The sequence below is a fragment of the Haliotis cracherodii genome, unplaced genomic scaffold, assembly GCF_022045235.1.
Source record: "Haliotis cracherodii isolate W230 unplaced genomic scaffold, xgHalCrac1.p SCAF_13, whole genome shotgun sequence".
In the NCBI taxonomy this organism is placed as follows: Eukaryota; Metazoa; Mollusca; class Gastropoda; order Lepetellida; family Haliotidae; genus Haliotis; species Haliotis cracherodii.
Genome location: NW_027266268.1, coordinates 32,406,836 through 32,420,302, shown reverse-complemented (window position 1 = coordinate 32,420,302; position 13,467 = coordinate 32,406,836). Strand labels below are relative to the sequence as shown.

The 13,467-nt window shown below is 39.1% G+C and overlaps 1 protein-coding gene across 1 annotated transcript in view; it reads right to left on the bottom strand.

The window, feature by feature from the left end:
- LOC139458624 (uncharacterized) overlaps positions 1-13,467 on the bottom strand; it is a gene marked incomplete at its 3' end in the record, with an annotated part of 29,398 nt that overhangs the window by 10,192 nt on the left and 5,739 nt on the right. The window contains exons 5-14 of the mRNA XM_071240047.1: positions 12,140-12,272; positions 11,474-11,567; positions 10,978-11,043; positions 9,192-9,334; positions 8,116-8,165; positions 7,205-7,319; positions 5,482-5,658; positions 2,238-2,379; positions 1,485-1,595; positions 396-450 (exon numbers count right to left, since the gene is read on the bottom strand). Coding sequence (XP_071096148.1) covers positions 396-450; positions 1,485-1,595; positions 2,238-2,379; positions 5,482-5,658; positions 7,205-7,319; positions 8,116-8,165; positions 9,192-9,334; positions 10,978-11,043; positions 11,474-11,567; positions 12,140-12,272 — 1,086 coding nt within the window. The remainder of the gene's footprint in view (positions 1-395; positions 451-1,484; positions 1,596-2,237; positions 2,380-5,481; positions 5,659-7,204; positions 7,320-8,115; positions 8,166-9,191; positions 9,335-10,977; positions 11,044-11,473; positions 11,568-12,139; positions 12,273-13,467) is intronic.

The window sequence follows — 13,467 nt, the reverse complement described above, 5'->3', positions numbered from 1 at the left end:
TCCTGACTCAAGGAGGATCGAAATCAAGTCTTACCAGCGCAGATATATCACGACTGTCGATAATCGAGCACATATGTTGTGCGTGTGTCTAAGTGGACGTCTATAACGTCATCGAGGTGACCTGCTGGTCTAATGCGCTGTGACACATCGGCAAAATTGCACCCCTTAGTGCTGGCTGGATCCGCTAGTACTGATTCCAATCAAAAGATTAATCTTGTAATGATCCATGGTTTGTCAGCATCATACCCGTGCTCCTGGGAGGCACTTAAATTGTCAGGGCCTACAATCTGCCTCATCTACGGTTCCTCTGATACGCGTTACGCCGTCATATATATCTGATATGCTATTCCAAATGGCGTCAAACTGTATAAATAAAAATATCAATCTACACTTACTGTTGTTTTGTTCTGGCGCATCAATGGAGAAAACACACTGCCCAGCTACACACCACTGAAATCACACGTGTGACACACAAGTTGCTATATTTGTGACAAATAAGCTTCAAATTGACATCAGAATACACGGTTGTTGTTTGTTGTTTAACGCCGCACTCAGCAATATTCCAGGATGGCGGCGGGCTGTAAAGTATCAAGTCTGGACCAGGCAATCCAGTGATTGACATACCGTATTCGACGTAATAAGCGCCCCGCTCTATTAAGCGCCCACGGCGACATTTGCTAATATATTGGCTAGTGAACAATCCCAATTAGCACCCCTTCTGATTGATCAATGTACACAAGACTTATTTATTCGCGTATAATACTCACTTATGGGCATTTGATTTTGGAAAAATATATCTGTCGTACATAAACATTCCAGGCCACGAAATTTATCTTTCAACTCTGTTTTTTTCCATCAATATAGTATTCTAATAAGAGCCCTCTATTTCTAATTTTGAGAGCGCCCTGGGCGTTTATTACGTCGAATACGGTAATGAACATCGATCTACGTAATTGGGATACGATGACATGCATCAACCAAATCAGCAAGCCTGACCACCCGATCATGTTAGTCGCCTCTTACGACAAGCACAGTCGCCTTTTACGGTAAGCAAGGGTTGCTGAAGACCTATTCTACCCCGGATGTTTATGGTGTCCAGAATACGGGGACATGACCGGGAAAGTGTGAGGTGTATTGTCATTGTGTTCCCTCTTATACATGGTGGTATTGATTAACATATACTACTCAAAAGAAGTTAAGAATCACCTGATTCTTTCATATTACAATAGTTAATCTCTCATGCCATGACAGATAAACATTACCAATATGAAAGAATCGGGTGATCCTTAACTTCTCTTTAGTAGTATATATAACTATCAGTGTTAGTAGTAGTAGTAGTGATACTAATAACAGTACTTGTAATATTATTAATAATAACGCCTGTCAACAGATAAAGGTACATTCAATTTCCATTCAGAATTCACTGTAGGTACAGACATTAACATGGGTTAAGCACAGACACATATGACGGTCAGATGGCTTACCTTTTTATGACCACATGGCGTTCCTTCTGCAGCGTTTCGGGACGACTGAAGCTGTTCCTTGCCACAGACCATTCTCTTGCAGATGTTCTCAGAACCACCAATGTCGACACCCTGTAAACGTCATGATCAATAATGGGTGACATTGTAAGAAAGGGGGCGGTCGGGTAGCCTAGTGGTTAAAGCGTTAGCTCGTCACGCCGAAGACCCGGGTTCGATTCCCGACATGGGTACAATGTGTGAAGCCCATTTCTTGTGTCCCCCAGCCGTGATATTACTGGAATATTGCTAAAAGCGGCGTAAAACCATACTCACTCAGTCATAATTCATTCTATGTTGTACAAAGAACTCTTAAAACTTAACACTAGGTAACTGTAGATTCGATAAATGTGAACGTATGGGTTCTTTTACATCTTCATGATCTCAGTGTCTACAGGGATGAAGAAACAAAGGCATATACGGATGTAGAAAATCCAAGAAACTAACCCAGTTATCAAAGCAATTTCCGTTCATGTCATTTAACCAGTGAGTGAGTGAGTGCATATTGGTTTACGCCGCTTTAGCAATATTCCAGCAACATCACGGCGGGGGACACCCGCCGTGATATTGCTAAAAGCGGCGTAAAACCTCACTCACTCACTTGTAAGAAAGTATAGCGTCAAAATCAACCAGTTAGGTAGTTTTTGCACCTGTATAGTTCATGATGCGCCCAAGGCAGATGTTCTGCTAATGCTGATAAATATATTTTGTTCTTACTAATCGCAAGACGAAGCCAGGTCCAAACATCATCTGACACTGTGCATGAACGTCATAGAGTTGTCCCGGCATCGTCCCCGTGATGTTTGTCACAGACGCCGGCTCGAGACTTGTCTGTAGGCATTGCTTTTGGGTATTTGTACTGAAAAATATACGGAGACAAATATCGAATAGGATATGTCACGACATTACGTTATAGTGAGATAGTCATGGCCTTAGGTACAAACCCATACTGTATAATGTCGTCATAATACCATAATGACGCGGTCTAGGGGAAACGGTGCCACAATACAGTAGGCAGAGTCACCTGCCGTTGTCGTGCCAGGATCCGATGACCCCACTGAAAACACCAACTTTCTCATTCACATTATTCACTCTAAATAGTGTACACGCTGCCCTGACCATATAACTTCCAAAATTAATCCAGTTGAAGTCCTTTGGAAAATCTATTTGAGCAGAGCTAATAGAAAACAAACTGACACGCGTCATTTATTGTAAATATTAAACGCTAACAACAGGGAACAATCAGTCTCCATTATTATCCGAAACAGATTTCATAGGCGTAAAAGACAAAATATCGGTGGCAATCATATGAATGTATCACTGCAAATCAGTGATGGCACCTCGTGTTCGCGGAAAGGGTAACTTGAAATCAGTGATGGCACCTCGTGTTCGCGGAAAGGGTAACTTGAAATCAGCGATGGCACCTCGTGTTCGCGGAAAGGGTAACTGAAAATCAGTGATGACACCCCGTGTTCGCGGAAAGGGTAACTGGAAATCAGTGATGACACCTCGTGTTCGCGGAAAGGGTAACTAAACATCAGTTATGGCACCTCGTGTTCGCGGAAAGGGTAACTGAAAATCAGTGATGACACCCCGTGTTCGCGGAAAGGGTAACTGGAAATCAGTGATGACACCCCGTGTTCGCGGAAAGGGTAACTGGAAATCAGTGATGACATCCCGTGTTCGCGGAAAGGGTAACTGAAAATCAGTGATGACACCTCGTGTTCGCGGAAAGGGTAACTGGAAATCAGTGATGACATCCCGTGTTCGCGGAAAGGGTAACTAAACATCAGTGATGACACCCCGTGTTCGCGGAAAGGGTAACTAAACATCAGTGATGACACCCCGTGTTCGCGGAAAGGGTAACTGAAAATCAGTGATGACACCTCGTGTTCGCGGAAAGGGTAACTGGAAATCAGTGATGACACCTCGTGTTCGCGGAAAGGGTAACTGAAAATCAGTGATGACACCCCGTGTTCGCGGAAAGGGTAACTGGAAATCAGTGATGACACCTCGTGTTCGCGGAAAGGGTTAGCTTGTCCTGTCCTACCGGTAGCACCTGGCACTTGCACAATTTTCATAAAAAGTAAGTGTGTAAGTAAGTAAGTAAAATTATGCTTGATAAATGACACGTTGTGCAGGATCAATCAAAGAAAAAAGTAATGTTTTCAAAGTCAGGGAAGAAAAGACGTGGACAAAGGTAATGAAATAATTCTTACATACACATAAAAAATCATTTCGGTATTGATAATGTGAAAAAAACATAGTCGTAAATACAACTCTCTTTAATCGTCAGCGTCTGCTCGGAGAGCGGAAGGTTCAGGGTTCGATCCCCGGCCGCGTCATACCAAAAGACGTTAAAATATGTTACCGTGTCTGGCGCTGGGCATTAAGGGGTTAAAACAAGGACTGGTCGGCTCGGAGTCAGTATACAGTGTCTGAGTGAGGTATTCATGTTAAACTGCAGCATGGTATCTCAGTGGGCTAGCACTCTAAATCGGCATCAGTCCAGACTAGTACAAGCAGACACACACACACACACACACACACACACACACACACACACACACACACACGTGCATGCACGTCGCTATATAAGTGAAATAATCTTGAACGCGACGTTAAACCCCATTTCACCCCACCTCTTTAATCGTCGCCATTTATAAAAAACACTTTGCCATACACCGCGTAAATGGTATTATGTGAAAAGCTATGGCCTCAAAACATTTGTCCACCGCAATTATTCCACATCTTCAATAATAAAGTGTCCATTTCACATTATGGTTGAAGCGCTTAGATTGTTGTTATCACAGCACTACACATGTCAAGTGCACACGTCATACATAGTTTTTGATGCTCACGCAAAATGTTCATCACACTTTTGAATAGAGGTCCAAACTCTAGCTTGCCTGCATTAAAACAGGGGTCATGATCCTCATCCCTTGCATTCCCTGACGATGTCAGACAGGTTGGTTGCTTTGTTGTTTAACGCCGCACTCAGCGATATTCCAGATATATGACAGCGGTCTGTAAATAATCGAGTCTGGACCAGACAATCCAGTGATTAATATCATGAGCATCGATCCACGCAATTGGGATCGATGACATGCATCAACCAAGTCAGTGAGCCTGACCATCCGATCCCGTTGGTCGCCTTTTACGACAAGCAGAGTCACCTTTTACGGCCTATTCTACCCCGGAATCTTCACGGGTCTGTCAGACAGGTGTCAATAGGACTCACTACAGTCATAAAAATTCTCAACCTCTTTTATATCCTTGACTGTCTGATGGTGTTGAACATACAATTACTGACCATGGATTTTCAATTCACTTGATGCAATCCTTTGTTTTTCCTGAAGAATTTAGTATTCCAAAATCGTAATAAGGCCATTGTGCTGGACATGATTTGTGCGGTATACGCGCGTGCGTGTGCTTGTACTTGTCCGGACTAATGCCGGTTTTATAGTGCTTACCCACTGATATACAATGCCACAGTTTAACATGGATGTCCCACACAGACACAGTATACTAACTCCGAGCCGACCAGTCCTTGTTTTACCCCCTCAATGCCGAGCGTCAGGCAGGGTAACAACAAGTACCATATTTTAACGTCTGTTGGTATGACAAGACCGGGGATCGAACCTTCCGCTCTTCAGGCAGACGCTCTATTAACTAGACCAAACTAGTAATCAAGGTAAGGCTATATATGTATGTTCCTCTTTGGAAATGCGTGTATGATACTCCCGTTTCGTTTGTCGATGTGTGTCAGGTTTCTATTTTACCCTTTCTTTCTACCCTTTTCTCAACCCCCCGGTGTCACCACCGATTTTCAGTGATCCATTCATATATGTTTCACCGTTACTTTGCCATTCACGCCCAGTGTAATCTGTTACGGAGACTCGTTATTCTCTGGCGTTGACATTTTGTATTTAATTTTCTTTGTTCCGTCTCTCATACCAACCCATTTGTTAGGATGCCTTGGATGAAGGTTTGGAAGTAGTGTAACGAACACTTCGAAAAGACGTAGTAGTTGTTGTGGTCAAGGACGTGGGTCCTGCTGTACCCGCTGCCGGTCATGATGTACTTGTATGTAGAGTTACACTTGTTGTTGTATTCGCCGTCATGCCTGGCGCTGAGCCTGCAAAATCCAGGTTAATTTTACTAGATTTAAATATATGACCCTATTTTTAGCATTATTCTAGTAATATCTGGAACTCTTAGTATGGATAATGTACTCTGTACCGGTGTGCGGATTGGAACTAAGGACTTTTCATGCCGAGAAACTGCTTTAATACACGCTTACCCAACCGTCCTACTTGAGATTAAGACAGCACAATTAGCACCACATGCTTAGATATACGTATTTTCCGGGTGGCGTATGGCAAGCCGTTTTCACATTTAGTACGGAATTACAGATATCTTCGATTGTTTTAAAGATATCGGTATTTTATTTAAAGATATCAATAATGTTTTTGAGATATCAAAAAATAATTAAAGATATCTTAAATTCATTTCTGATATCCATAATACAATTACTGATATCTTAAAATGTTACGGTGATATCAACAAATTAGTTTGTGATATATCTAAATGTAGTTAAGATATCATTAAACAATTACCATCCTACAGTACATAAATATATTAGAAATAAATTCAAGATATCTTAAATTCAGTTCAAGATATCTTGAAATAAGTAATACATATCCACAAATGAATTACAGATATCTTTAATTCAATTAGAGATATCTTTAATTCAATTCAAGATATCATTAATTCTGACCGTTACTGATATCAAAAATCCAATTAAAGATATCATTAATTATATCAATTATTGATATCAGTTATCTAATTTAAGTAACATTATTAATGTAACATCTTATATAATGGCAACAATTGAAGATATCAAAAAATAATTATTGATAAGTGTATTTAGTTTCAAGATATCAGGAATTAAATTATTGACATCATAACAAAACATGATATTTTGATATCTTTAAATCATATTTTGATATCAATAATTAAATTTAAGATAGCAATTCTTTTCAAGATATCAGTAATACGCTTCACCATATCCATAATTCATTTCGTGATATCTTAAATTTTATTGCAGATATCCACAATTATCTGCATTTAAGATATCTTCAATTCAATACAAGATATCTTCAATTCAATTTAAGATATTTTTAAAACAATTCAAGATAGCTGTAATTCCGTAATAAATGTGAAAACGGCTTGCCATAGTTGCGCATCTCAAGTTTGATGTATATAATCTGGCGAATGTTCAAGCCACTTGCGGAACAATAAGAATGCAATACCGTATTCGACGTAATAAGCGCCCCGCTCTAATGAGCGGCCATGGCGATATTTGCTTATATATTGACTCGTGAACAATCCCAATTAGCACCCTTTCCGATTGATCAATGTACACAATACTTATTTATTCGCTTATAATACGCACTCGTGTGTTAATTGCACCCTTAAGTATGGGCAATTAAATTTTGGAAAAATATATCTCTCCTATATGAACATTTCAGGCTGAAAATAAACCACGACATTTATCTTTCAACTGGTTTTTTTCTACAAAATAATATTCTAATAAGAGCCCCCTATTTCTAATTTTGAGAGCGCCCTGGGTGCTTATTAGGTCGAATACGGTAATTCAAATGTCATGGTAAGCTACTTACGCATGTCCGACTTCGTGTGTTGTGACGAGCATGTCGTCAACCAGGTTGTCTGTATACTCCACAGCTGACACACTGTTATATGGTGTTTTACATATCGTTCCTACATATGCATATCCTGTGACAACGAGGATGAAACACATCAAGTAATATCAAGAGTGAGTGAGTATGGTTTCAAGCCGCCTTTATTAATATTCCAGCAATATCACAGCGGGGATACTAGAAATGAGCTTCAAACCAGGCCTCAGTGTGATGAGCCATTCTTTAACCAGCAGGTTACCCCACCGCCCCATGTTACAGTGAGGACCTGGCGTTACCAAATGCCATTTGCATTGCTTATCTCATGAAAGTACTCAGTAGCAAAAGTTATTGTCATTACATACATTCATGAAGATACGAAATATTTCCAGCTTGATAGTCTTCTAGCTGTATACAATTGCCACCAAGGACAATTTCCTCCCGTAAAAAAATATTTCATTTTATTTATTCAGTTAGTTATACAATAACTTAAACACGGGTACATTGTGGATAAAAGTCACTGTTAAAAGTTCAAAAGGTCAAAAGGTCAAAAGTTCAATTGTTATGATGCCGTTTTATGAATGTTCCGGGCAGAACAGATAAACATGAAAATATCAATACCTATTTCGAGGCCAAGTTCTAATTATGAAATTCTTTTGTGATTTCAATTTGAAAAATCCTTTGCCATTTTATATCTTAATTTAACAGAAGTACATAAGTGTTCTAAAAAGACACAGAGGCGATTCTACGGGTAGTATGATATGACCACGTTTTCCTTTTGAGTACACATCAAAACATCCCCCAACAGGTGTTGTCAAAGCTATGTATCAATTGTTTAAAACAGTTAGATTCAATCCAAACTCAATGAATGCCTCAGAATATATACGGCGACTCACCAAGCAGGTCTGTAGTGTTCCTGTTTTCCTCTTCACGGAATAAGTCGTACCTGAAACGAATTGGTAACAAGGCAGCTAATCTGATGTAACAAGAACTATTCTAACACATGACATTAACTTTCAACAAGGTGAAGAATTTCCTTAATACAGTATTATCACAGAGGGGCGGTCGGGTAGCCTAGTGGTTAAAGCGTTCGCTCGACACGCCGAAGACCCGGGTTCGATTCCTGACATGGGTACAATGTGTGAAGCCAATTTCTGGTGTCCCCCGCCGTGATATTGCTGGAATATTGCTAAAAGCGGTGTAAAACCATACTCACTCACTCACTCACTATTATCACAGAGACAGGCATAGGTTCATTATTGGGAAGGTGTTAATTAAGTTGGAGAGTTAATTATCGCCGCTCTGAACAGCATTTCATTTTTATATCAGGGCCTGTTGGATTGATGTTGGAGGAAAGCCTAATATGATGGTCTCAGACGTGACCACATTTCCACAACCCTAGAACATAATCAGGGCGAATCTGGGAGTCGAACCCACGATATTAAGTTTAAGGTAGGCCTACAGGGCGCCCCTCTGCAGAGCTAATTGGTGAGGTGATGTGAAATTAGGTTTAACGTCGCGTCCAAGATTATTGCACTTATATAGCGACGTGCATGCACGTGTGTGCGTGTGGCTACGTGACCGGACTGATGCCGATTTATAGTACTAGCTCACTGAGATACCATGCCGCGGTTTAACATGAATACCCCACTCAGACACAGTTTACTGACTCCGAGCCGACCAGTCCTTGTTTTAGCCCCTTAATGTCGAGCGCCAGACTGGATAACAACAAGTACCATCTTTTAACGTCTTTTGGTATGACGCGGCCGGGGATCGAACCCCGGACCTTCCGCTCTCCGGGCGGACGCTCTACCACTAGACCACGGAGGCGGTCCATAAAACAAGAACTGAAGAAAACAAGAATTGCATTGGCACTTATTACATGGATAACACAACAGGGAAGAAAATGGTCAGGGAAATGTGTGAATTTAATATACTTTAAATATACTTTAAGCTGATTGTGACAACTCACGCTGTGAACACAATAATATGGTCATTGTCAGGGAATCCTGGTGTGTCAGCCTTCCATTGCCTTGTGCCACTGAGAAGTTTATCACCATCTATCTTCGTTTCATTAACTACAGCACTTTGGAACGGTTGTTCTGACTGCTTATCCTAAAATGATATCACGGAGAACCATGATACATACATAATAATGATACATGGAGTATCATGCGACATACAGTATAAAGATACATTCAGTACCATGATATAAATATGTTTTATGACACATGGAATACCATGATACATACATAATGATACATGGAGAACCATGATACATACATAATAATGATACACGGAGCACCATGATACATACATAATAATGATACATGGAGTACCATGATACATACATAATAATGATACATGGAGTACCATGATACACACATAATAATGATACATGGAGTACCATGATACATACATACTAATGATACATGGAGAACCATGATACATACAAAATAATGATACATGGAGTACCATGATACATACATAATAATGATACATGGAGAACCATGATACATACAAAATAATGATACACGGAGAACCATGATACATACAAAATAATGATACATGGAGTACCATGATACATACAAAATAATGATACACAGAGTACCATGATACATACAAAATAATGATACACGAAGTACTACGATACATACATAATAATGATACATGGAGTACCATGATACATACATAATAATGATACATGGAGTACCATGATACACACATAATAATGATACATGGAGTACCATGATACATACATACTAATGATACATGGAGAACCATGATACATACATAATAATGATACATGGAGTACCATGATACATACATAATAATGATACACAGAGCACCATGATACATACATAATAATGATACACAGAGCACCATGATACATACATAATAATGATACACAGAGTACCATGATACATACATAATAATGATACACGGAGCACCATGATACATACATAATAATGATACACAGAGCACCATGATACATACATAATAATGATACACAGAGTACCATGATACATACATAATAATGATACACGGAGCACCATGATACATACATAATAATGATACATAGGAGAAAGTTGTATGTCTTGAAGGAGTGATTGAAGAAACATTCTATCGATAACGAAATTCCTCTGCTAACAGATTTGAGTGAATCAGAATGTTTAATAATTAATGATAATATCAATATTGTCTCATGATTATCATGTCTTTAGTGTACCGTATTTGTCGTTATTGGTTTATTGAAAATAGATTATCTTGCTGCCTTGTTTGGGGTAAATGTTATTATCATGACTACGCTCTATTAATGCCAAGTGGCCATGTTTTGTTTATTTGTTGTTATGACGGCGGTCTGTAAATAATCGAGTCTGGACCAGACAATCCAGTGATTGACATCATGGGCATCGATCCACGCAATTGGGATACGATGACATGCATAAACCAAGTCGGCGAGCCTGACCACCCGATCCCGTTAGTCGCCTCTTACGACAAGCATAGTCGCCTTTTACGGCAAGCGTGGGTTTCTGGAGGCCTATTCTACCCCGGATCTTCACATGTCGAGTTGGCATGTGTACAGTGATGCTATCTGATGTCACCATCACAAGTTCACACAATTTGACAATATCACATTAAACGTAACAGCGTCAACATAAGTCATTACATATGACACTTATGATACACCAATGTGTGTTTATCAAAGGTATTTTATGTTTGTAAAAGATAACACCAATTGGAGGCAAACATCTTACCTGAATGATATATCCAACCAGGTTTATGTTGTACAGAGGGGACGCAGTCTTATAACGAAGATCTACCTGTTATGGAAAAAGAAATAGTAAATTTAGGTTACTTAACTCTAAGGAAAAAAATATAATAAGAAAATGATAACCACTAAACTCATCAATTTGTATCCAAACTGAGAAACAGGGTCACCTGTTATCACCTTACTGATCTATGTGAACCTGTTTGATGAACACCTTTTGAACTATTACAATGAAAAGAATGTACCATACGTACATGCCTTGGCTTACTTTTATTCCGGTTTTAACCCTATCGAACATGTATGGTTTGCTTTGTTTGTTGTTTTAACGTCGCACTAAGTACTATTCCAGCTATATGTCACGCAATCAAACAAGTCACCGAGCCTGACCACCCAATCCATTTGGTCACCTCTTACGTTCAGCATACTTCCCAAGGACCTACTGTAACCAGGAATACGCATGTTGAATACTATAAGAAACTCACCCCGTTTACAAGATGTGCAAAGTGTCTTTTGAGGCCTTGTTTTGTCTCCTGGTGTTTTAAGGCTTCGGACAGCTGGGTTGCTCTGGAATACCATCTGTGATACACAAGGTGAGGTGAGGTGAAATGGAGTTTAACGTCGCGTCCAAGATTATTGCACTTATACATGAATAGCGACGTGCATGCACGATTTATAGTGCTAGCACACTGAGATACCATGCCGCAGTTTAACATGAATACCCCACTCAGACACATTTTACTAGTCGACCAGTCCTTGTTTTAGCCCCTTAATGTCGAGCACCAGACAGGGTAACAACAAGTAACATTTTAACGTCTTTTGGTATGACGCGGCCGGGGATCGAGCCCCGGACCTTCGGCTCTCCGGGCAGACGCTCTACCACAAGACCACGGAGGCGGTCGTGAAAATGCTTTGGCAAGATAAAAACTCCTATGGTTCATCATGCAAATATTTAACTGCAGTAGTTCCTTAAAATGTTATTTGTTGTGAAAGAGATATAAATATGGACAACTCCAATATCATCATTTACTATTGCTAGATAACACTGAGATATGACAACATTGATTCAGTCTTTGTTGTGAGTTTAGGTTACAGACAAGGTTACAGACACTTTTGAAATTGTACGCATTGATAAGGTTGAAAATATGCACCTTTCATAAACAGAGAACCCTATTACTGTAATGACGTCCACGTAGATTGGCTCCTGAATCTGGCGCTTCTTCCTCAAGGATTCTGATGCCATCATCTCACTGTCACTTCCTGACTGACCCTTCTCGGCATCATCTGAATAAAATACACAAATGTCCATGTGACATTTACTCATGTTATTTGTAACCTCTACGTTAACCATTTCTCATTTCTGTTTCTTGATAATGTGCAAAACAACTTACCATCGGTTATCAGGCCAAAATATTATTGATTGTTTAGATCCAATCAATTTACTATGCTTAAGTACTTACACCTTTCCAAAGTTCTCATCTAAACACAACTTCATTATACACGAAGGAACTGCGTGACATTTATTCATGTCATTGGTGATAGGTGTTAACATGTATGTTAACCTCTGTATTGACCATTTCTCATGTCTCATGTCTGTTTCTTGATAAAAAAATACACTTACCATCTGTTATCATGACAAAATATTCTTATATTGTTACGATCCATATTTCATTTGCTATACTACATGGACAACAAAGTTCATGTTGATGAAATTCATTTTAATTAAAGAACCTATTTGGTCAAATATTGGCAAAATGATTGTTTCTTCCAGCACACATATTTAATTTTATTAGCATCGTTATATAAACTGCGTTAAGCATTTTGATTCACATTTATTCAGATCCAGCTATTTAAGTTCAAAGTAGTAATTAACAATGAAATAATAAGAATTAAAAGTTCATACGTATTTCTTTCAATAAATGGATCGATCCCATAATGTTTAAATATTTCGATGAAAAAAAAATTCAATATAAAAAGAACATATTCCGGAAATATTTTAGCATTCTGACTGAAGTAAAACTAAGCAAGATATTGCAGATACATTGTGCACCGACAAAAACAAACTTTACAAATTGAACCCGTGTTTGACATGTTATTTCATACAAAGCTGTGATTGTAGGACGAAGGGCTTTTTTGGTCCATTCGATATGCATAATTCAATAAATTAGCAAATTGTGTTTAAATTGTCATGTATATTTTTAGATCAGTTCGTGTGAAAGAGAACTAGGCGGAATATTATAGAGATTTCTGCAGGTTTCAACATCTTGTCAGGCCCCATATTCAAATGCTCTATATGTATATATGATTCTCCGCTGTGATTTCCTTTTTATTGTAATTTTAACTATGTTACTGTAAAGTGTAACTGCAATTATGTTTTAGTTTGCCATGTACATTTCAGTTGTTATATATTCTATCTCTTTTACCTTTCGGTCGGACAGCTCTGAAGACCTTATGTTCTACTGCTGCCTCTGACGTCAAA